The sequence below is a fragment of the Besnoitia besnoiti genome, chromosome V (genome assembly GCF_002563875.1).
Source record: "Besnoitia besnoiti strain Bb-Ger1 chromosome V, whole genome shotgun sequence".
Classification (NCBI taxonomy): domain Eukaryota; phylum Apicomplexa; class Conoidasida; order Eucoccidiorida; family Sarcocystidae; genus Besnoitia; species Besnoitia besnoiti.
In genome coordinates this window covers 4,014,673-4,039,052 of record NC_042360.1, presented here as the reverse complement: position 1 = coordinate 4,039,052, position 24,380 = coordinate 4,014,673, and the positions used below count along the sequence as shown (strand labels likewise).

Below are 24,380 nucleotides of genomic sequence, written 5' to 3'. Positions count from 1 at the left end.
GTTCGAGCGTTTGGAGGAGACTAATGCAGTAAGAAATGTCCAGTAACTTCTTGTAACACTATACATGATTTGCGCCATGTATCTCTCTCTTTCTCGACTTGATATTTTACTGGCCTCCTGTTTTTTTACGCTTATTGTCTGCCGTTAGTGATCCCAAGTGTTACCTCCTCCATTGATCGTGCCCTCATGAACTCCCTGCTTCATCGCACTCTCCGAGTACGTTGAATCGTGTGAAGAAGATGAAGTAATTAGTGTAAACTGGTGCATGCGCCTTGTCGCAGTGCTCTTCTGAGGTGGCTCTGCGTCGTCAGTACTCAGTGGGATCCGTTTTATCTCTTCAGCGTGACGAGTGTCGCGTAAGGCGAGAAATCGCCTAGCCCTTTTCACGTGGTCCGCACGTTGACATGGATCCCTTCCCTCATCAGACTGCGTTTCCCTCGAAGGATAGATGTAATAAGCACGTGTGTGCATCTTGGCTTCAGGATTCGCACGTCAGTGCATGTAGTCTTCATCTGCCGACTCCATGCCATGATGAATCTCGATCTTTGTATGCCGTACAGTATCTGCTAGTCAACAACTCGACGCCTCTTTGTGGCCTGCCGTTCTTTTTGCCAAACCGAGAGCGCAGCCCTTCTGCAATCACCATCACACTGAGCTCTTGCGTCATTCCAGTTTTCATGCCGCCGACCAATCTGACTCCTCAATCCATACCGCGCTGTCTGGCCGTTCATAGGTCGACCTAGTGGACTTGCAGCGAATGATCCAGATGACTACGGCGAACCTAGACGGCTGCTTCCTCATCAGGGGTGATCGCACATCCTAAGAAGTGTTTGGTGATGAACCGTCGCAAGCTCTCGGTGGAGGGATCGATAGTAACAGACCGTTGAGGCATGTGTTTAAGCTTCCGCAGCTGCACAAGACAATAACAGATTTGTTCTGCAGTCATCTGACCTCATTCAGGAGTCGACCCGGCTTGAAAAAACATCGGGAAGCAAGCGCAAAACAGAAGTAATCGGCCCTACTCGTGTCAAGGGGCAGCCAGGAACCCAGACAAGGACTACAAACCTGCACTGGAATGCGGGCGTATTTTTCCGGTCCAACAATTTGCAAAACTGTCTCCGGAAATTTTCCGAAATGAGCAGTGGACGCCAGCAACCAGGGATTGCTTCTTCCAAGGTAAGATGCTTTTTGATCGCGCTCCCTCTCTGAACTTCCAGGCACGTCCTCTTGTAGCGAGCGTTGTCTCGATTTATGTTTAATGTATGCTGCGTAGCCGATCGCTGAGCAGGACATCATGCGCTGCAGATTCGTTCGCCTTCTTTGAGAACCTGTGAAACGCAGCAAAAATCCGTGTTGTCTCACCGGATACATCAAGTTGCTTACCTGTGTGAGGATCAATGACTTCTCCGTAAACCCGATTCATTCTTGCGATACCATCTTTCATTTCCGCATCGTCCACGCTCTCCGTTATAAAGTTGCGTCTGTAATATTCAAGGAACCCCTCACTTAGGTTCACGTAGCCTTGTATATCGAGGCGTTCCATTACGGCTCGTACAGTTTCGGCGTGGGGTCCAACTTTGCAAAAATAATCCGAGGGGCCAGTCCCCGACAAGTCCTAATATGGTTGAAACGGACAATTTGACAACCGTAAAGGTGTAAAGGTGTGTGGTGCGTTTACCGCACTCGTCTACCGTGGCCTTTCCCTGCTCCGCAGCTTTCTTGTTCCACCCTGAGAAGTCGAAACAGTTGAGGAACGATCACTAGCCTCCGTGTGACTCCTATGTATATCCGTCGACTCATATACCTGATTCTCAGGGGTGCTGCAATGGCTGAAAAGGAGTCGCTCGAAGTTGCTGGCAGCACTGATGTCCATTGCAGGACTAGACGTGACACGGACTCCTTTTCGCTGTAGAGAAACAAAATGCAGGGGCGCCGGTCTATATCAAGTGACCTAGCTGAACAGATGGGGATCCCTTAGCGCCCGTCGTGTGCAAAAGAGACGGCAGCTCAAGTGCACGGCATGTGTCTTGTGGCTCAAAAGCTGAAATACAATCACACACGAACGCGGCACATGAGACGGCTGATAGACATCGGTACGCAGAGAAAAACTCCGAGAGACCGTCGGCTCCGGGAACGGAAGCCTTTTAGATGACTGGCCTATGAGAGGGAGGTCAATCGTCAAGGGTGTGCCCGCAGTCTAAAAAATAACCTTCAGTGAGAAATGCTTTTGTTTGTCCCGCGAGTCGCCTAACGTGTACCTGGTCGTACACTCCGCATTCATGAGCGCACGCCAGACTATCGTTGCTATTTGTGGCCAGCAAAAGTTTGCCAATTGGGGCGCCCATTTGTTTCGCTAGGAATGCAGAAAATATGTTGCCAAAATTTCCTGTCGGCACTACAATGTTGCAGCGCCATTTCGGCGGAAATCCGGTAGCCTGCACTGTACGACCATCGTCCGGTGCAGCAGTCTGCATATGCCAGCACACGCAAGACATGAAGTAGGGCCGCAGTGCCTCATCGCACGGTCCGCTCGACCAGGGAAACAAGCGAACGACAGATTCAGGGATCCTCGTGAATGGCGTTAAGATGGTGGACCATCACGACACCAGGTGTTTTCCACTATCAGGCTGGTGATTTATTAAGCACAGGTACCCTCCTGCTAACCCGAGCGCATCGCCACGCTACTGACCGACTGTGCCACGCCCGCAAGACGCTGGAAAAACTGCAACGCTCCTGTCTCGCCGTTCCAACGGTGACAACAGACTACAGCTGCAAACAAGCTTCTGAACCGGACAAGGAAAGCCCGATTGGTTGAAGCTTCCAACCCGGCAACTAACGAGTTTTTGCTCCAGCCGTAGCACAGAAAACCACCAATAAGCCGCTTGTAGAAGAATGCGAATGCAGTTGATGCTATTCACTACACAAAGTTTCCACCGTCGTTGGACCGAGGGTTTGACTGATGCTTCTTCTTCCTTCCTCGTGGCTTGTGAAACTCCCTCCTTCCTTCTCAGTGAAGATTCGCCTTCATTATACTCAAATCCACTTTCTTTGGTAGCCCCATAAAGCTTGTGTTGAAGGGACTTGTCGGCCAGCACGCCTTTGACCATCCGCTGGCAATCGTCGAATGTACCTGGTGATTTGGATGAAATACAGAGGATGCTTCAATGTAGCTGAAGAGGAGCGGAACAGAACCTCTGGAGAATCTAAACGGAACAATTCAAGTCTCAAGCCAAAAACGAACAGACTGCTGCTGGAAACACGAACGAAAAACACAAATCACTGAATATCTGGATAGATACTCACTCGCGCCCCGCATGTCTAGACAGTACTTTACATACTCGTTTCTGTACATACTGAAGCGTCACCCCCATAGCTGTCTGTCGACAACGACAAGCGAAGGAAGGGAACGGTTTCGAGACGCCAGGGAACCAGAGCGGCGAGGTGGGTCGATATTCCAGAGGCATGCGTACAAACCGGGGTGTCCGTTGAATTGGCATGAAGCTTCTCCTCATGCTTCTAGGATAATACTGGGATATGACGGATACCAGGTGGAACAAGCGACAACTGTGCAGTTCCCTGCGGGACGTACCGTTGACTTCCAGGCAGTGCACATGCGAGTCGAGTGTGGTTACCATCTGCAGCCTCTGAACTTCGGATGTGCGGTCTTTGGGGAACAATATTACTACATGAAGCAACGGCGATTTTCTTTTCAACGCTGCAACGGGCGGGACAAAGGTGCTCAAGCCTGCGAAAAGTCTGAACAGTCCTTCTGAGTCCGGTTAACTCGTCGGTCCTCCGACACCCTCCAGGAGATCGGCTGTGAGGCCGGCAAAACTGGTAGTTATATCTGTCATGGCGCGTGCTGAAGTCAGGCGCGGGCGTCCGAAACTACTGCCCTCTCACTTGGAGAAGGTGGGTCCTGTCAAGAACTCTGTCCTACGAAAGCTTACCCGAGCGATAGAGAAGCGAGTCCTAAGCAGCGAGTACAGAAGGAACACTTACGCGGTAGAAGAATGTTCTTACCAGCAATCGCTGCACTTCCTGTGTCACCGCTTGTCGCTCCTAGGACAACCAAACCAGTTGGTGTTTGCTGTGTCCGCCTTTGAAGAAGAAACGCCAAAAGCTCTCCTGTGCACAGGGGCCCACAAAAGCAGATGCAGTGACGTTACACACCAGTACATACTCGAATGATAGGGTCAACGCACTGAGGAACTCCATCAACCATGACTCGAGCGGCAGCAAAGCTTTGAACTTGCGCAGCTCGTTGAATGAAGCTACCCGTCCCACGTTTTTGGAATGTTACTTTTTCCGGTTTTGCGGCGCGGTACCTAGGAATTGCATTGCAATGTCCTTAAACGCAAACGTAGGCCCGTGAAAAAGCTCCAGCATGTACAGAGGTATATCATCACTCTGCGGTCCTCGTGCTTCGTTGGACTGTGGCGCTCGCGAGGAGGTTTCAATTCGTGGAGAGTTCGGATACTGGGCAGACTGTACCACTTGTGACTCGGCTCCCGGAGTGCACCACGGTTTCAGCTCTTTGATCACCACGGTATCAGGGTGATCGAAGGACGAAAAACTCCTTGTTGCCAGCGAAGGCAGAGCCGTAAGGAGGTCAGCCGATTCTTTCGAGCTCTCTGCTCACAGGTCAGACTTCATACAGACAACTGACCGAACGTACGGCTCGTCACCGTGCATGACTCCAGTCAAGGACTAAACAGTCAGCACGACCACGAGTTCTTAGATGTGGATCAACAACAGGGACACCGTTAGTCTTCTTTGCAATCGTTCACTAACCTGCTGGTTCGATGAAGAGGGAAAGAAATTCAGCGCACAATGTGGGGAATGGCAGGGCTCTGTTAGGACACTCAGGCGGCAACATAATACACAGTGGCATAGGATAAATCCTCGTGTGGGAGTCTGCCCTTCGACGAGTCGTGACATAGAACGGCGCAGTGCTGAATGCTACTATCGCTGCTCTTCCACGTAGGCGCTGAGGAAAGGTAACAGGGGCCCTGGCCCAATGATAACGTGGACCTCACACGTAGCAGCCCTCGTACAATCCCAAACAGGAAGGATAAACTATCTAGCTTTTTTTATTGTAGATGCACTTGCCTCCACCTGTTTTGCAAGTTCACGCCAACTGCTGGGATATATTCAGACATAAGAAGACCTCCATCTTCGGCAAGGCCTAAAAAGACAGAAAAGAGTGTAGCGAGATCAGGGATACGATGACCCCTAAAAGCGTTCTGACACAACATACAGAAGACTCTGAGAAAAGGAGCGCAGTCCAGAGTCGCGCGTGAGAAGAGGAGGGGGCGTGCGGTCGGCTCGAGAAGGGAAGTTGGTGAAGTGGGAAATCTTACCGTAAAATGCTTGGAATGCCCACGGCGGAACAGCCCATACCACAAATACTCACAGATGCCTCAGGCACGTGGAAGCCTATACAGGCGTTGTGCAGACGTTTGTGGGACGCCTTCTGGGAAAGATGGTTGCTTGTGCTACATGCAGTCCTGCAAGGCTGCATCTGATAATTCAAGATCATCTATACACCTTCCCAATCAAACACTTATGACTATGACGCCCTCTAGGGAAGTCATTTGGTTGGCTCGGCCTCTACGACCACCATGTGGCCAAGGAACATGGTTCAGTTGCTAACAACACTTCTGAAAACGGGCCATGCCCAGGCTTCAAGACCGCTCTCAAATTCATCCTCACGACTTCTCGACGGCTACAGATTCACAATGCCACAAGCTTCGCAACTTTGAATAGATGATATTTGCAGAGGCGAACGGTATACAGATGCCAGCGGGCGTACGCCGATCGTGGCATCTTAGCGGAACACGTCTCGCAACTTACCAGCGAGAGCTGCCTCCTCGAAGCTGTACCGTCTTTGACTGCCGCGCGTGCTGATGAATTTCATGCTTGACTGGGAAGGGCACGCCCGTTCCAGGAGAAATCGAAAATACCTGCCTTAAAAATCAAAAAACGCAACACATGAATTACTATATCCCGATTGGACGAACTGTGAGACTTCGGCCTTCACTTGGCAAAAGTTGGAAGGCTTGCTAATAATATAACTCCCTGACCCGCGCTACCGCGCGAAAAGCATCTGCAGGCCGCTTACTAACTTTCCCACGTGGGAAAAAATGAGGCGGCAGCGTGAGGAGCACATGTGCAGCAGAACGTCGCATTGCCGGTGCCCGCTGGGCGTATGTCTTCTCAGGCAGCAGTTATGATGGAAGACGTAAATCACGTGGTCGGGTGTTGCCTTTTCAATAGACGCCAAATTGTCACAGGTCATGCGGGGGGTTAAGATAGCCCTATTTCGATATCAGTGACCATGACTAACTGCAGAAGGCTGAACTGGTTGGAATCTGAGGTCCTACTCTCAGCATTCGACAACGCTGTAATTTCTTAGAGAAGACATGAGTGAGCATACTGTATGGGCTCACCCGCGACGCCAGGTGTGCGCGCATGAGAGAACACCCTTGTTCGAAGCTCACGCAACTTGGATGCAGCCTCACGTGGTGCAGCTCGTACGAAATGCACATCCTGTGCCCGTATTTTGCCCCGCAGCGACCAACAGATGCCTTATCTACGCGGCGCTCCGCGCCTGGAACATGGGTTGCCTCATGTTTGTGTACAGGGAAGCATCATGTCGTACGAAATATGCGACTTCTCAACCGCCGTATTACTTGCCACACGGGATAACCGGATGCGTTCTTATTCCTACATGGAGCTAATTCTTCTGATTTAGGAGGTTCTATCCTGATACGTTTTGCAACGTGCAGACATTTGACTGAGACATCACGTAGCGTACTAGGATGAAAAGTATTGCGGGCGACATGTACAGCCCAGAAACGGATGCTGTCTCCTTGAGGGTCCTTCTTATAGACGTCCTGGCCCTGAGAAGTTTTCGATTTATGGTGATAGCAGCCCCCAATCCAAACTCCAGGATTCCCAGTACTGTGTCTGGGACCGGAAGTGACGAAGCCAATACGACTTCGTCCCTCCCGGGTAAATCGATCGTGGAAGTTTCCTTTAAATAAAGAATTATGGGACAGCGTAATTGAATACTTAGCACTACGCGTCTTGAGCTCTTGAATGGAGCAGCAAAAAATGAAGCGACTAAATTAGACAGACACACAGAAAATGAATCAAACAACATGTAGAAGACCGCCACCCAGCTGAATGCATACAAGCGTTTCCTTATGGCTGCATATATCTATACCGTGGAAAACCATCTTCCTTTTCCTAGTTCGAAGACTATTCAACCACGACAAAGCTGACGACAACAGTGTGACAATTCCGTCGTCCCAAGTTCACACTGCAAATTGATAGAATCAGCAGAGCTTCGGCCTCTGCCGTACGCAGTGAGCGGTCTCAATGCTAGTATGCTATGCAGAAGCAAAAAACGAGATGGTGAACTTGGCTCTCTGTCGAGCCCCTCATTTCAGTCAATGGCAAAATAAGACATCGAAAGAGACGTGCCTTAGTGCTCCACAGCTGATCCAAATGATGACCTGATAACATTTTGACTGTCTCCCAGCCGCTAACCCGCAGTCTAGTTCTTGAGTCCCGACCACTCCAGCAACACGTTTCGTCGGCCGTCTGCTGCGGCTTTTTCAGTAACATTCGCCATTGCGCTGACAAGACACAGCGTTGCTTTCCTTCTGATGTCTCTGCAGGACGCCATCCCCCCCCTCTCCCCCCCGCCCCTTTCTCCTCGCGCCGATGCATTTAGTTGCTCTCGAAGTCGAAGAGATGTGCGGCCGCGAAGTCAAGAATTTTCTTGGAGACGGTCGGGAAAGCCCCTGATAAGTCTGTGCAGCCAGGAGACTGGTCGTCTCTCATGCCTCCCCAGCTTGCGCCGCTGCGTTCGGAGACTCCAGTGGAGAACGGCGCCGCAGGCTGCTGACGCACACCCTCTGTGAAGAAGATCGAGGCTTCTTTCGCCTTTTCAGAGTCTCGTGGGCCCCGTCATCGTCTCGCTGAATCAAGATACTAGGGCAAGCATCCAGCGTCGCGGGACCGGTCTGGCGTCGCCTGTGGCGATTGATTCTAGAGTCGCTGCTGGCTCCACGGACGCTCTTTCCGGCTGCCTGACAGGAATGCTGAGTTTGCTGTGCATCTTGCCCTGGCAACTCCCGCTGTGCTGTCGTCGGCGAACGATCCTGTCTGCGGCGCAACTGGTCGAGCAGCGACTTGGTGTCCACCAGCGGCTCACCGTCTGGCGTCAACTGCAGTGCGCTGCAGAGCTTCTGATACAGACCGTAGGTCCACGGAGACAGAATTGCCTGCCGGGTCCTCTCCGACGGAAGCTCGCCTCTGTCATTAATATGCAGCATCGCAGGAGAATCTGGGGGCTGCGCACACGACGCAGCCCGATGAACAGTCGCCACGCCGCACGCAGTGCTCTCTTGCTCCCTCGCGACAGCCTGAACACATTACACAGGATACACGGATCATTTCATGCTTGGTAGGCGGTGCACTCGAAACAACACCTTTGCTTCCCCGTTCGCAGATGCACTCGAGCGTGAGGCAAAGTTCACGTCGCTTTATCGCGGGAGAAGTGGCGGATGACGAGCACTAAGCGCAACAAGTGTACTACGGAATATCCACACACTTCGGGTCTAGTCATTCCGTGTCTCTTACAACCGTCCAAACGCACCACTGAGATTAGCCAACTAAGAGCCTTTAATGGCTGACGAGTGCTTTTGCCCTCGAAGCTCCAAGACTGGAAACTGCACGCTTACTCGCACGATGTAGCTGGCGCATCCGTGCATTCGCTTGCCGCACTCCTTGATACACACCTTGTTTTCATAAACAAGTATTGTCAACGCAAAGATATGCAGACAAGTGCGATTGAAGCCCTCCAGGCCTCTGGGGTCTATCACAAGCTGCCACAGGTCGACCCAACCCCACTGGCTGGGATCGCTCAGCTTCACTTTCTGATCATCGTTATCGTCGGCGTCTTCGGGGTTTCTTGCTCCATCACTGGAGACTTCAGCAGCTCTTCTCCTTTCAGGCTGAATCGTCTGGTGTGATGTTTGCTCATCTCTCTTGTAGAGGGCGATGAGGGTCCGTAAAATCAACTTCTTGATCTCCACAGTTTCCGCTGCGTCCACGTCGACATTCGCCTGCGAGAAAGACTCCCCACACCACAGAGTCTCTCTGAGCCACATAAGTGAACAATCACCGAGAAAACTTCAACGCTGTGGATTCGCCACAATTGCAGCGAGGGTATTACGCGGAACAGACGTAGTTATTTAGCAGGTCCATACAAATAACGCGTACTGCCATGGTCATCGCAAGGTGCAGACACTCTGTTAGATGCCACGGAGCGGCGGACAGAAAAGTAGTGGAAGTTGGCTGCACCAACCTCTTGGAGAAAAAACGATCACCGACGCAGACGTCTATAGTTCCGGGGAAGCGCACGAGAATGCAGAAAGGTCAACCGGAATCATGCTCACGGATGCTCCTATCTCTGTGCCGCCGGTGAGTTCCACCGCCGCGCCTGCTCGGTGCCGTCTGCTTGCCGATTTCCGCACCCTCGATATTTGCTCTGAAGAACTGGCTGCAGAGGCGCCGCAGACACACGTCTGCTCGCATTCAAAAACGATGAAGCTCTCCGAAGGACTGAGAGACACACAAGGTCGCTTAGAACGTCCACGGTGTCCAGCGGTGCCTATTCCTAGTGCGCGAGCGCTCGACCATGCAGAAGGGCTTGCCGCGACCACCTCCTTCCCGGCGCCACAGATTGAGCCTCCGAGTTGGCGCTCAGCGCGGAGAGGCATGAGGATACAGGAGCCGAAGCCAAACGAGTGTGAAAGACGCGCAACCTTACCGCTCAAAACAGCATTGAATCCGCAGCCCGCGTAGCTCAAGCCGTGACACGAGTACAGACTGAGTCGGCATGTCTTGGACAGGTTCACGAATGACAGCCCAGAGGCGCTGCCAGTCTCTCCATCATGCGCAAGCTGGCACTGAATGAGAAACGCAGTATCAAAACTTTATGAAACAAATATAGTGCCATCATTTTTTCGGTCGCTTTAAACAAATACGTTTTAACAATAACTATTCGCAAAAACATTCGTAATAACCTTAATCTAATCGATATATTTACTTCGTATAGAGTGTGAAGGCTGAAATAAGTACCCTCGAAGTTAAAGTGAAACATTCGTTTGCGGAGAAAAAATGTGGAACCGGCAGCCGGCCCGAGTCCCCCCTCAAAAGCGTCGTCCGCCATGGGGGCTGCCATCCGTCACACCAGCCGCTTACGAGATACCGTCGCTCCCACGTCGAGTTCACTCTGACGCAGCGTCTTAACCCGACGCAGGTTAAACCGAGAGGGTTAGAGGGGACGACGTGGAGCCCGCTGCACACCGTCACAGTATCCTCGCGTCACTCAGCTGATAGCGTTGCAGTTGAACAGGGCAAGCGTATTCCGCATACGCGGTTCTGGAGTGCTTACACTCTTCCATTTCTCGAGGAGGAGGTACAATTGTCGCTCCTCCTTTTCCTTGTTAAGGTGCACCGTGTGCGCCAACAAGAGACCCGCAATGCTATTGCCAGTCTTGCAAATGCTTTTCAGTGCCTGTGCGCAGGGACGCAGGAACTCGGCGCTCCACAGAACATAAAAACTTAACCCCTCAAAAAACCACGTCATCACGTGAAAAGAAAATTTTGCTGGAAAGATCCTGACACAACTGAGCCTCTCACTGCTAGGGTAGCTCAGTAAAATGTGGAGCTTCGCGTGAAACACCTGCTCTTTCAGAACGTGGTCGTTTCTTCGCTCATTTCTTGCGGGTATCTCGTCAAGCTGAAATGCATGCAGAAGGCAACGACTATCGGCCTGATTCGCCCGACTGAACCGCAGCCCATTCCGCCTCTATCTGTACGCAGTTGGCTCATGCCTAAAAAACCCAGGGAAGGGGTAGGACGGGTGCTAAACAGGCTGCGGTTCTAAGCAGAGCTGGCAAGGCGACGTGCCTTGCACACTGCTCGCCACTGTCCGCTAAGCGACATTCTGAAGATCATCCCCTGAACGGCTTAGGGCAGGAGCACGAAGCCAAACAAGGACAACGTGCATGCGGTCAGAGCCACACGGACCCCGACCTCGACCTCGCCAGAAATTTGACAACTTCAAGCACTGCAGAGTCCTCTGTCTGGCTGTTGTCCGGCTGCAGTAACTTATAGGATCTGGCGTGGCGGCTGGGGAGAAATCCGTGTCGCCCCGGGTTACCCCCCCGACCTGCATATCTTTGCTGGCAGCCCATTGAAGCAGGTGACCGTCGATGTTCATGAATTTGCCAATACGGCTAATGGAAGACGGCGTCTGGGTCTCCTCCACCGCTTGCACAAGCTCATTCGCCACGGCGCTGAGCATGCGGGACTGCCGCGCAGACTGCTGCCGCAGAGACCCGCCGCGCGGCGACTTGGCGCGTCGATTTTCGTACTCCATTCCAGTTCCGGGTTCGCTCTGCCGCCGCCCTCGAAGCGACGCTCGCTTCAGCGTAACCTGAGCATCTTCAGTTATGTTCTGAGTCTGCGATGGCAGGACACTGTGCCGAACAGCCACTGGAAAGCCAGAGACAGAAAAGACTGCGTGCTTTTCACGAATCCATCACGGACGAAATCTTGGGTTCTAGCGGGGGTTTAGGGGCGCCCGGACGACCTGCTTGCAGACAGAAAACAATACAACGGAGGTGACTAAATAAGTGAGGAACGTCGAAGCTTGTGCGCCCGTTATTCACTTGCCGGAAGCCGGGACAAGCTCACGGTGTGCGGCATCGCTGCGGTCAGGTAGAGCTGCGAGGCCGCTCACTTCACGCGTTCGAACTGTGGTTCCTTGCCCATTTCCAGACTTTGAACGAAAACACGCCAATAGCCGAGCGTCAAAACTAGGCGCATGACGTAGAAACCAGCAGATGCCGTGATGTAAGAGACAGAAAAGAAAGTGTATGGATTGCATCTAACCGTGTCTGTGCGTGTTTGCATGCGCATGCAACGACCGATGACGAGCAACCCATTCAACAAAACTCGTGAATACACCGCGCGGCACGCTGGCGCTAGGTTTTATGCGTTCACTTCCGCGAACATGGCCACTCTCGTACTTCGTCGATCAATAGTTCCATCGGAGCCGTATTAGATCGAACGCCTTCCTCCTGGGATGTGTGTTTTGGGGCCCTGACGCTGCTCCCTGTCGGTCGCCTTGTTGGTTGAGGCGCCGATCATCAGATTCATCCGTCCACCCAAGCTTCCGTTGGACGGCAAAGGAAGTACGCATCGCCATATTTTTCTCTGTTGCGCAAACCGCATACTCGTAACAACTTTGGCAGTAAGGGTGGGGATTGTGCCCAGTACTTTTCGCCTGGAGCTGCTTGCCTGGAACGTACCGCGCGTGCGGTTCGGTCTTGTGGCGCGACCACGGAGGCGGTTCCACGGGACGCTACGTTCATTCATCATCTGCTTTTTGCAGTGGCCTTGAGCTTTGGCGCCTCCACTCAGCAAGCACGGTCTGGAATGCCTACTTCGTTTCGAGCCAAACTCTTTTCACACGGAAAAGTCTTTTACCGTCGTCCGCTCCTCCGACGTATTACGGACTAGCCAGCTGAATTACTTGAACTGAAGGAACATCATTTGTCGGTTCTGTATCGCTCACTCTCATAGATACGAACTTCATGCCAGCACGGTTTACAGGCTCGCGGTGCCAGGGAAGGGTGACTTGTGTCGGCTTTCATGAATCGGTTTGACGTGCACAACGCCACTGACCCAGCGACGAGGGATCAGGATAGCACGTCACAGTGGAAAGCCGCTGCTGCTGCAGTTCTTTACGGCGATTTCAATTTGGATACGAACGCAAGCGCCGATGAACGAGATCTCACGAGACGATCTGGCCGCATTGACAGCCTCGCCCGCTCACCCATTCCCAGCACTGTCTGCTAGGGACTGCGCTAGCCTGTGAGGGTAGAGGCTGCTTATTGAACAGATCTAGCTGCCTTGCTTCAACCGTGTAATGCCTTCCTACCACGAGAAACGCCCAGCTTCGCTCTACTCAGCGGGTGTGTGTTGTGGTGAGTGCGCTCGTTACCCATCGCGCTGTCTCTTGCTCGCCACACTTGCCTTCGGGGGGTGCTTCGTTTACGCGCGCAGGAGGGAGACACTGCGCGCCTTCGCCGTCCTGCCGCCAGCGCGGCGCAGACCCGCTGAGTTCACAGGGGCCTGCTCGGCGCCTCCTGAGTACTGAATTTACAGGGGCCTGTTGGCCCCTTCCTCGCCCCCCCCCCCCCCCCCCTCGCGCCAGAGCAGCAGACGCCTGATGGAGCGAACTCGGGTGTGCGTCCTTGCTCTCTCATGGACGCTGAGCATGCAGCTAGTTCCCTGCTTCTCTTTCCTCGTGCGGCTGCCGCACAGGTCCCCGGCCGTTGCCATACGTGGGCTTGGTAAAAGCGTAGGTGCTGGCGGTTTCCACCAATCTCTCCCGCAGGCGGTTCAAAGAGCTGCGGCTCTTATCCTGCCTGCGAACCTCCATGCACCTCCCGGCCTTGGCTGCTCAGGCTGGACAGGTGCCGCATTTGCCGTTGCCCTTCCCTGCCTGGCCATGGAGACGAGTGCACTGGGCCACTCACCTGCCGCAGTGCTGCGGCCGAAGGCAGCACGCGCCTCCGAGGGCCCCAGCTTCGGGGGGCGCTCTGCTGTGCAGCCGGGTTGCAGACACAGAGACACGGTTTTCTCCGGGCGTCTCTCGCGTCAGCACCCCTGCACTGCCCAGACGAGCTTGGGAGCGACGAAAGCTGGCGGCCGACCGGCGGGTACACCTGGGCGACGGAGCCGATGGGGCATGACAGACCAGCGACGCGAGGTGTGGAACAAGCGGTTCGCGGCACGAATCCGATACTATCTGCAGGACTACTTTGCGCGAAGAGGTAAGCTGCTTGATGCCCTCTCCATGGCGACTCCAGTGCGCGTGCTGCAGACGGATGCCCCTCGTCTGCCACTGCCTTCCTCGGCAGTGCGTCGACATGGGGACTGACGACGCCGTCGTCCTTTTCTTAATCATGCCTTCTGTCTGGGGTTCGCGGGTTTTGTTTCCTCCTTCGTCATGCGCGCCCCAGCGCACTGCGGTTCAGCCACTGCAGCGGGGCGACCGCCGAGTTCGCGCATCGTCTGCCTGCCTGTGGCTTCCTGCCGCAGGCGCCGAGGTTTTCGCGCGAGGCCGAGGGTCCTTCATGGCACCCCGCTCGTACAACCGTCTTCGGCGAGGAGCGCGAGAGCCTGAAGACTCCGTCGACTCCGAGTACGACGTCTTGTTTGCGCAACGCGAAGCGCAGGCGCTCGACCGGGAATGGAGAGACGCGCAGGGTGACGAGGAGATGTTTTCCGCTTTTCCGCAGCAGGACGGGCAGACCGTCACCTCGAACTCCCTGCAGCCTGCAGTAGATGGGCGCGTCCCGGAAGCCTCCTCAGGGCATGGAGGCCGCGGCAGCGACACGAGGGGCGCTTGTGAATCGCCGAAAAGTTTCGTCGACGCGGCTTTTCAGAGACCACTAGGCGGTAGTGGGCGCCTCGCGGCCGTGCACGCCCCCCCGACACACGCGACCGACGCCGCGCCTACCACTATCGCCTCGCAGGGAGAAGGGCACGGACTGGGCGCTGAAGGAGAGGAATGGATTGCAGACGAGAGCACCGGCTACGACTTTGCGCGCGTTGACAGCGTGGATGGATACCTGAAGTGCTGCGTCGATGTCGGCGACGTGCTGCTCAATCAAAATGCCTCCGTCGCCAAAGTGTACGTTTCCGTCGACGGCGACGACCACGTCCAGAGGCTTGTGAGTGCCACCAGAAATCTGCGTTTTCCACCGTTCGTGGCACCAACCGATTTCCTCGAGAACGTCGAGCAGCTGCAGATGGCGCTCGTGGATTGTCCTGTGTCTGCTTCGTTCGCGCCGCGCCTCGAGACCTGGTTGGCGGGAATGAAACTGCCTTTATCGCAAAGCGCCTGATCCTGAAGACAGCAGATGTGCCCGAGGGCGGAGAACGGAGAGCTTAGCTGCTCAGCTGGTATCACGGAATCCACTCGTAGAATCGCACGAGTTTGTTCTGAACTGTTTCTCGATGAGCGTGTGGCCACGCTGCGAATTCCGACCCTCAAAGTCCGCAGCCCCAGCAAGCGAGGCGAACTGAGTGCACTGCACTGCGTGGGCATGCAGGGCACGGCTGGTGTGTCTTCAGCTTGTTGCTCTCGCCCTTTCTCTTCGAGCGCGAGTCCAGAGTGGGGTTTGCTCAATGGGGCAGTTTCCACCTGATTGATTGCCGATCTGGAAAATGCCTGAGGTTTTCGTTCACTGTGAAGGACATATCCTGCGCCGAAGTGTCGGCTATATATGCTGATACATAAGAAGCTTGCGCCGCTGATTTCATTCTGGTTATGCTGACTTGACACATCGCAGGCTCATGGGTGGCTGCAAGGCTCGCGCAAAATGCTGCGGTATCACTTGTCCCAGAAGATGAAAAGACGGCGCCGGATTCCAGAGTTATTCTTCTACCTGGTGGATACCAAAGGCATCGCAAGTACGCACAAGCAAAGATCGCAATACACGATTTACATCAAAATCTGCCCGCAAGGGCAGCTGTCTGGCATGACGTTGAGCGTTTTATCACTCTCACGGTTCCCGGAGTTCAAGGTTCGACAGCTGAAACCCGCCAGCCTGCCTTGCTTGGCATCGATCATGTGCAACATTTCTCTGCGTGGAAACACTCGTGCACTCGTGGCAGCGCATACAGATTTAGGGCATAGTTTTCCGCTGTGGCTTTTTCGCGTGCCCTAGTTCGCAGTTATTATCAGCATCTGTCTTTTCCTTTTGCAGTTCATTCGACAACGGTGCATTGGAGCGTGACGTACGTGGCTTCTCTAGAGGAGCAGCGGGGCTCAGCTCTCCGGACTTTCCACGTGGATCTTTGTGCTGTTTTTTTTCAGAAATGCTCTCCGATCTTCATCGGCTGGAGGTTGAGGAAATCATTCCCTACGAGCTCAAGCAGCAGAAACTAGCGTCGCAGCCAGGCGGAACTGTATCCTGAGATCATACAGCAGCCATCTCGGGCGAGCCCAAGCCTCATCATCTGCTGATTCATTACAGCGTATGCATGCGGCATCCGCTGCGAGCAAGACAGTACATGTAGTGCAAGAATAGATTCCACGGTTAAAGTCCGCTCGATAGCTTTTCAGTTCCGAGGCAGCTCACTCATAGAGCTTGATAATCGGCAAACAGCGACCAGCCTTCTTCCAATTTTTGAACCAGCTGCAAAGCCGACCTGCTGGCTCGTGTGGCGACAACTGTCTCTGTCGGCCGCCATCCAGCGTGCCACGTCGGCAGTCCCCCACTGGGCGTTTGTGGTTGGGATTTGGTACCGGGCCTTCGTCTGCCTGTTCAACATATCGAGTTTTGCTGCTCCGCTTCTTCGATGGAGGAATCGAAAGCATGTGCGTACGGCTGTACGTGTACCTTCTTCTGTACGCTCAGCTCATTCAGTATTACACTACGCATATTTTTTTCGACCTCTCTAAATCAAATGCGAGGTGTGATCGAGTCCAACTGCTGGCCATTCCTACGCCCCCTCATACGCTCAGACGCATGCGGCTTTATGCGGGACGTGACGCATTCAGCGGTAGCACTGTCAACTGTCAGGTGATCTGGGTTGCGTTGGCGCAAGAGGCCCCCATTGGGCTTCTGCTAGGCACCAAGGGTGCGCACCGGATTTTGTGACACTTTGAGAAGGCGTACGACCAAGTACATGCCGTGGACGGGAAGCCCTCTTGCTCGAATAGTCTCTTCAAAGAAAGACTCGAGAAATCTAGGAATCCCATTTTGTTTTGGCTTCATGTTGACTATGTTACCGCTGCACATTCGTCTCTTCGATAGGGAGGTCATTCTCAAACGACTGGAGCAGGTCGACTAGTTGAGTGATGGCGTACACCAGTACTCAAGCACCCTGAGATTAACTCCCTTATAAACGGGTTCGGTTCGATTGAAGGAACGCAGCCAGTGAATCCCATACCAGTGGGCACTGACGTGGCCTGCAGCGGCCCCGCTAGCACGAAACGCCTTCCATGTCGTTCTTGTAACTCATTGCTGTTACCGTGAACCTCAGAAATAAGCCCACCACCCAGGCAGTTTGTTTTTATTCTCTGGAATGAACGTCGGCAAGGAGCGGTAAACCCTAAACCTACGCGATGGTTCACCTTACGGTGACCGCAGAGACACACTTCGTGTGTAAGTGAAAGCCATCGCCATAAACTCGATATCGTAGACGGCGGGAGAGAGAGAAGGATGTGTAGCCATACAAATCGTTCGTGGGAAAGGAACTCTCGCTCCTTTCCTTTCGCAGCTGAGTGGGCGTGTACTGTGACCTTATGCAACATGCGAAGCCCTCCGGGAGCTTCTCGCAACACAGCAGCGTTTACGCTATTTCAAGGAACACCATCGGCGTCACGGGGAAGGTGCGAATTTTTCTTTTCATGAGACGTTCATATATGTCCGCACCTGCCACCTCCCCCACGCACACCCGCGAGGGCATGTTTGATCATCCCGTCGGCCGCAGTGAAAAAAATGGTCGTTGGGCAACCGGAGCCCCCGATGGTTGCCAGCTGCCGTGATACAAGTTTACCATAGTGAGGCACTTTTGGATGTTGTATCACGAAAAGCTTTTGCTCGCGTGCACAGAGGCGGAGTTAACGGTTCTCCGTGACGCACACACATACACACACACTCACGACAGCACCTATTTTTCCCGCCTCCGCCCCCTGCAGAGGCAGGCGGATGGCCCTAATCCGGGAAACCTACTAAGCCACCTTCTACGAACTCTCGGCTCGCTTCGCGGCCGGCGCACCAGAGAGTACTTTGCTCTTTAGACGGTTCAGAAGCCTTGACAGGGTACTTCCAGAGCAGCCATCAGCCAGCTGCTTGGGCATAGGGCGCCCGCCAATGGCCTTGGGGCTCGGAGGCGCTCCTGCGACCGACGGAGTGTAGCCGCCGTACTGCACGCGCTGGGCGAGGGGAGGTACGATGCGTGGCGCCGGAAAGTCGGCCGACATGGGGAAATCGGCCCTGCGAGCAAGATCTCGACAAGAAAAAGGCGCCCGTCGACACAGTCGCCAACGACTCGATCTTGGGCGGTGGGCAGAGGTACGAGGCCATCTAGGGGAAAACCCTCTGCGCCCCTTTCCTCGACATCCAGAACACGGTCGTGACAGTTCCCTCCCACCTTCAGCGAGATTCCTGCGCTTGGCAGACAATGCGCGCGGAAACGAAAGACAAAACGAGAAAACTGCCACCCCACGACGGCGACGAGTTCGGGGCCGATGCACGGAGCACCTACCAGGTAAACGAAGCCTTGTAGAAATACGCCTTGTGTATCCGCATCACGTGCGTTAGCTGCCGGATTAGATATTTCGTCAGCAGGTTCAGGTGCGGATTCGAAAAGCTGATTCGGCCGCTGTACAAGTTTCTGCAGAACAAGAACAGCCGTTCCGTTTCGGCAGCACAAGGGACGAACTCAAACGATGGCTCAGAATCCGAGGCCGTCCTGCCGAAACCACTCAAACCGGTGAACTCCCACTGTTACAGATGGGCGACACTTAAAAAACTGCGCACACGAGTCAGGGCACGGGGCGAACGCGACACAGCGGACAACACAGCAGATGGCTCGTAACCCTAAACCCCTGCAACGTGTGCGCACAATGCTCGCTACGCAACTCCGCGTTACCCGACTCTCGTGGAACTTAACATCTCGGTCGCTCAAAAAACTGCAGAAGGCAGCAGAGGACTGCCGCCGCTGGCAGACTGGCTGAGTGGAAGGGGGCGCCGGAAGTCGCGACAACGCAGAACTAAGAAAGCTAGAGAGTACATCTCCTGAGGAGATTCATAACAGTTTTGGCTTTCCCTGAAGCTCTTCAGCACCCACTGCGTCCGTTTGCCGTTGCGCCTGTCAGGGCCGACGCAGCGGGAGAGCACCCCTCGTTAGGGAGAGGATTAAGTTTCCACGCGAGGCTTACCCCCAGAGAACTTCTTTGATCCTCGATGCGTAGATCTCGTCATCGGTCAGCGCCTCATCAAGCCCAGCGAAAAACTGAGACACCACAGCGGAGGCACATCCCACGACGCCGTCATATGAAGGGCAGGTGAATAGAGAAAACATCGCTTCCCGCCACTGAGACACGCGTCCTAACAACAATGCGCAGAAACGCGCACGAACCTGCGCGACACTGGAACTCCCCAGGATATCATCCCGTCTGCGAGAATGGTTACGCAAAGCAAGTGTGCCGCCTGTCGCTCGCCAAAGGCATCCAGCAAAAGCAGCAAAACACAAAGCGACGAAGCATGGGCTTTTGCTTGCTAGCCAGAACGCACAGGCAACTCAAAAGACGCACTTCTGAGTTCGCGCTTCTGTTGAAAGCTTCGTACGGAGTGCTTGGCAGAAGAGGATATTCGAGGCTCTACCGTATACTGCCGACGCCGTCGCCCCAGACGCTAAATAGCACTCACGAGCCCGTACCGCACAGACCACAGTCCCACTGCCGCCTGGAGCCCTCGACACAGCCGAGGCGGGGGAATCGCGACGCTGCACGCGGGTGCAGCGTTGTCTAGCTATTTTCTGATAACCGAGTGATTCGTTCAACCAACAAGCGACAACCTCGCCCTCCCAGCTCCAACTTACACCAAAGGCGTACTCCTGGCAGTTGCGGAGCTCAAACTCGAACCGCGCCTCTGGGACCTGCACGCGGACAAAACCAAAGTTGGCGCATGCGTCAAGACGGCTTTCAGCACACACGGCCTCCGCGACGATTCGCTCACATCCGACTCAGCCTGATGTCTATGAACGTGGCGACCACTGAATAATTCAGTGCTGGGGAGCCTTGCGAACGAGTGACACGGGATGTGCATCTCCATGCTGCTTGCCCAAGCCCTGGAACGCGAGCCCTGAACCACCAAGGGGTCTGCAGCCAAACCAACTCTGCATCTAGCGGCCGTAAGAAGCGCAGGCCACTATTCGTTGGACGCTTTGCGCGTACGTGCTTTTGCAGAAGCCAGTCTTTGATGACGTCCCAAGTGAGTTTGAAGAGCTCTGCGTCGACCATTTCTCCTTCTACGACCTTCTCCTCATCCACGAGGAACGGATGGCCTCGCGTGAGATATTCCTCCTCTTCTCGTCGTGGATCCCACGCGCAAACGGAGTCGCTGGGCTGACTGGGCTGACTCTCGCGCCGCCCTTGCTCGCTGTCGCCTGGCTGCGGCGCGTGCTCTGTGGCGGCGCGTGTCTGCGCGCTCTCTTCTGAGCCGCCCGCACTCGAGCCTTCCGCCTGCCACCCCTGAGCAACCGCCGTCTGGCTCCAGGATCGCTCCGAACGCGCGGTGAGCGAGTGTGTAGCGAGAACGGAAGACGAAACTAGCACAAGGTGGGGGACGTCAGCCTCACCAGGAGAATGCGAGGCCTCCAGCGCCGCGCGAGGGCCGCGGCCGCTGGCGCCGGGCGAACTCTCCCGGAGCCGCCGCCGATGCGCGAGAAACTGTTTGCGCTGCTTCTCTGCCTGCATGCAATGGTTCACTCCCAGAACGAGGCGTTTGTGCAAAATCCACAGATGCAGCATGAAGAAGTAAAACCGCCCGTTGAAGCCGCCAGGGATGTTGAACGCCGCGTGGAGGTGGTCCGCTTCCGTCCTCTCCAAGATCAAATGAACGAACTTCCACGCGGTGCTCGAATACTGCCGGTGCTTCCTGTAAAGAACAGAGACGAGGGTCACAGGAACCAAACCGGCGGTGCCAGACGTACATGCCGCCCGGTGACATTCACAAACACATGCGTGTGCGCGAGGTCTTCTTGCTGCCCGCGGTTCGTAGGTAAATTCGAAAACTTCTTGCGCTCTGAACATGTGAAGATTCAGTGAATGCTGACTGCAGGACTGGAAGCCCCTGTCAACTGTCGAGCTGCAGGAACTCGAAGCCGTTCCCGGGTGTCGTGAAGTCCACGTCGCTCCAGATGCTGTTGTGTGGATACATGTCGACGTCCACTCCTGTCTACGGCCCCAGCGTACCCGAAATGATTGTAGAAGAAGAGAGGAACTGCGGCTCTGTGTTCGTTGGGGAGAGGAACGCAGTACTTGGCGGAGCGCGCCGGCGAGATGGCAGTCAGCAGCGAGTCGGACAGAAGACGCTCCGACTCGAGCGCGAACAGGCGGCGCTCAACGCCTTCGACGGGCCTCACGAACTGAAGGCGACACGCAGACACATTCCGGGAGAACTCAGAGGCCTCGCTTCCACCGGACGGAAGTGCCAACTGCGACCCGAACGTGCGCAGCGAACGCAGACCACTGAAACGCTAGACCTGTGTGTACACAGCCTGGCGCTGCGGAGCTGCCGCTCCGGCCCTTCGCCCCTGCACTCACTGGATGGTACGTTTTGTTTCTCTTTGCGGCGCCTTCGTCCCCTTTGTCATACAGCGCGATGAGGCGTTCGTTGATGGCTTCTCCCAAGCCGCCCGCGGCAGTGACCTCGTCTGCAGCGCTCATCGCCACGAAGGGATCTGCGCCAGTAGCGACGAGCGCCGCCGCCACCGCTTGTTTGTCCAGCTCCTTCTGCGCTTCTTCGTCGGCGACGCGCAGGCCCTTGTCCTTCCCGGCGGTTGGCGACTCGACGCCCTCCGCTGCCGGCGCCGGCGCCCGCGAGCTGAAGCGCCGCTGCCAGCCGCCAGCTGCCAGCGCAGGCCCCTTCGACCCAAGCTGCCTGCCCGCGCCCCCGGGGCTCGAATGGAGGACCGCTGCCAACGTGAGCGCCGGCGGACGCTGCGAGGGCAGGGCGCGGAGGCCGCCAGCGCCACTCGCGCGCGAGCCGAGACCGCGGGAGCCGGCAGAGGACGCGGGGCAGCACGATGCTTCCGCGCGGCGGCGCGGAGCAGCCGTTTCGGAGAGCGCGGCCGAGGCGCAGCCTCTGGCTTCCCTCGTGGACGCTGCGCAGCAGCGCGCAAAACTGCATGCGGCACTGGATCGCAGCAATGCGCAAGCTGAGGTCACTGGCAGATGCGCCAGCTGCGTGGGAGGTGCGGCCATGTTGCCGACTGAGGAAAATTGAGCATTCGCTGGCTCTCGAGACGACAAGATGGCAGTGAGGCGGCGCTGCTGGAGAGGAACGACCAGTAAGAACGTCTCACACAGAAAATCTGACTTTTCTCGCGCTCACCGACCGAACCCTTAACGAGGCGAAGCACCACCAGGCTGCCACTCGCTGACTACACTGCAACGCGGGATATCGCCACGAATCGGGGAAAAACTGTGTGGTTCGCGCTCAAACGAAACACACTGAAGGTATGCATATGCAGCCCGACAACGCACAGAAAAGCCCACGCGCGCCGGGCGGATCTCCGAACGAATACAAGAGCAAGTTCGCGCGGCAAACGCTGCATGCATCGGCTGATACAGGCGGCGTCAAAAGAGCCGCGAGATCTGGACTGTCAAGAGTAAAGGAAAATACATTAGAAACGTAGTGAAGAGAGACTGAAAAACGGCCCCAACGCTGATGTGCAGCAAATGTCTGCATTCATCTCAGGGCTCCCCGAGTACGCACTGAACGCTCACGCCTACATCGTGGATCCACGCGGCGACGATGTAATGAAGGGAAGGAAGCAGACAGCCGGTCATTAAAGACAACGAAACAAGAAAGAGCCTGTGTCTCCTGCGATGTGCTCTTCACCACGCGCACGGGGGTGAGAACAATCGCAGGTGCCCCTTCGTCATGGGAAAAACTCGCAGCTTGACACCTGGCAGCAAGCGTGTGAAGAGTCGATAACGAAGTCTGTGCAGGAATTCATTTCACGAGACATGTTGAGCAGAGAGATTCTCGAGTTTGGCGACGACGAGGCTACGGTATCAGGCCGCAGGTCTAGATAAATGAAAACAGGGTTTACATACACATGTGCCGCTGTGCACCTGCATGCGCATGCAGCGATGACCCCCATGATTGAGACAACCAGCCGTGTCCTCTAAGCGAGAAACTGTCCACTAGCAATACAAGGAATGACCCACCGGTGCGAAGTCTACAATGCAAATTGTGTGGGACGGAATTCGCTTTTTTGTGTCACTGAGCCGTGCCTCAATGAACCATTACCGACAAGGGCTGAACACGTACGACCACTGTGTTCAGCATGTATGTATACATCCGTTCGACCCCGGTCTAGCGTTAGATATCAGCTATGTGCAGATGCACAGGGTCGTACCCTGATGCTTCTGAGAACCGGCAGATCGCCATAGCTCCAAGGAGACAGGGTCCACACCCGCATTTATATTGCTATGGAGCACTCGCCGTACTGGACAAGACCAGACGTTGTTTCTTATCAGCGAGGGTGTTTGGGCCGCACTGCCCATTAATTAGTCACCTCTGACTCGGTCGCCGACTGTCTCCTGGCATTTGCGCTGCTCTTTTTTTCTCCGTACTGCATCTGTTGCATCAAAGCTTGAGGAGGACCCGCAAACTAGGCGGCGCCCGACTCACCCGACCTCCTCTTGGTCATTTCCGACTCCCGCTACTTAGAGGCCACATCTTCAGCCAGTTGCTTCGCGCTTCCTAACGCTGATGCTCTCACGCGCACTCGGCGGTAGAAGCATGCCCACGCGGTGGCGCGCTACTAGTGCAATGCCACGCTCGGGAGTCTCACGAAGACTTCCTAAGCGTGACACGAGCGAAATCGAAACCACACGACTCAGTGATACACATCGGGCTGGGCAGGCTGAGCCCTTCAGAGAGCCTGGCCAGCCGCTCAGAACTGGCGGCTTCTACAAGGAACAACGCCGACGTTAGGGCTGCGAGAACCACACAGGGTAACACGCGGTTTCAGGCCCCCGATGACTCGAGCTGCTGCACTGGTTACCGAGACTGCACCGGAAACATCCGCTGCTTCCGCAGACACGGCCTCGACCAGATTTGTGGACGGCTTTCTAGAAAGGGCGGAAGGCTAACAGTGGTAAACTCCGTAGATGCACTGCCAGCATGTATTTGAGCAGGCGCGCTACAGACTTCTTCATGTCCGCGCGGGAGACTCCTCACCGAATAGCTAGTGACAGGCATAAAGCCAGTTTGACCAGGTGTCCGCCGAAAAGTGCGAAATATCTCGAAGTGACACTACTTCGGAGCTTCGCCGAACTTTGAAACTCACGAATGCCACTAGACGTGAGAAAAACCCAACTTTTATCTCGGAGAGGCGCCAGGAGAAACAAGGCTGCTCATCCGTTCATCTGCCTTCCCTGCGCACAGCTCACGTCTTGTGCTAGTCCGCGGCAGCCTTCCTTCTCGCCTGTTCTTACTTGCGAGACGTGATTCCCCGATTCACGGGCA

At 55.0% G+C, this 24,380-nt stretch overlaps 5 protein-coding genes across 5 annotated transcripts; 2 read left to right on the top strand and 3 right to left on the bottom strand.

Moving 5' to 3' along the window:
• Positions 1 to 781: 781 nt before the first annotated feature.
• Positions 782 to 5,920, bottom strand: BESB_063770 (threonine synthase; the record flags this gene model as incomplete). The annotated part of the gene is made up of 11 exons (XM_029364791.1): positions 782 to 910; positions 1,066 to 1,280; positions 1,384 to 1,615; positions 1,805 to 1,906; positions 2,259 to 2,468; positions 2,838 to 3,130; positions 3,590 to 3,715; positions 4,024 to 4,128; positions 4,795 to 4,853; positions 5,113 to 5,188; positions 5,857 to 5,920. 11 exons carry the CDS (start codon positions 5,918 to 5,920, stop codon positions 782 to 784), a joined length of 1,611 nt encoding a protein of 536 aa, XP_029219499.1.
• Positions 5,921 to 7,850: 1,930 nt separating this feature from the next.
• On the bottom strand, positions 7,851 to 11,464 carry BESB_063760 (uncharacterized protein; the record flags this gene model as incomplete). Its single annotated transcript, XM_029364790.1, has 5 exons — positions 7,851 to 8,438; positions 8,757 to 9,140; positions 9,552 to 9,986; positions 10,475 to 10,597; positions 11,255 to 11,464. 5 exons carry the CDS (start codon positions 11,462 to 11,464, stop codon positions 7,851 to 7,853), a joined length of 1,740 nt encoding a protein of 579 aa, XP_029219498.1.
• Positions 11,465 to 13,603: 2,139 nt separating this feature from the next.
• On the top strand, positions 13,604 to 15,005 carry BESB_063750 (uncharacterized protein; the record flags this gene model as incomplete). Its single annotated transcript, XM_029364789.1, has 2 exons — positions 13,604 to 13,928; positions 14,197 to 15,005. 2 exons carry the CDS (start codon positions 13,604 to 13,606, stop codon positions 15,003 to 15,005), a joined length of 1,134 nt encoding a protein of 377 aa, XP_029219497.1.
• Positions 15,006 to 15,981: 976 nt separating this feature from the next.
• BESB_063740 (uncharacterized protein) lies at positions 15,982 to 16,080 on the top strand (the record flags this gene model as incomplete). The annotated part of the gene is made up of 1 exon (XM_029364788.1): positions 15,982 to 16,080. One exon carries the CDS (start codon positions 15,982 to 15,984, stop codon positions 16,078 to 16,080), a length of 99 nt encoding a protein of 32 aa, XP_029219496.1.
• A 1,774-nt stretch (positions 16,081 to 17,854) lies between these two features.
• On the bottom strand, positions 17,855 to 22,102 carry BESB_063730 (uncharacterized protein; the record flags this gene model as incomplete). The annotated part of the gene is made up of 7 exons (XM_029364787.1): positions 17,855 to 18,107; positions 18,379 to 18,507; positions 19,055 to 19,128; positions 19,717 to 19,773; positions 20,072 to 20,774; positions 21,092 to 21,264; positions 21,443 to 22,102. 7 exons carry the CDS (start codon positions 22,100 to 22,102, stop codon positions 17,855 to 17,857), a joined length of 2,049 nt encoding a protein of 682 aa, XP_029219495.1.
• Between the last annotated feature and the right edge of the window lie 2,278 nt (positions 22,103 to 24,380).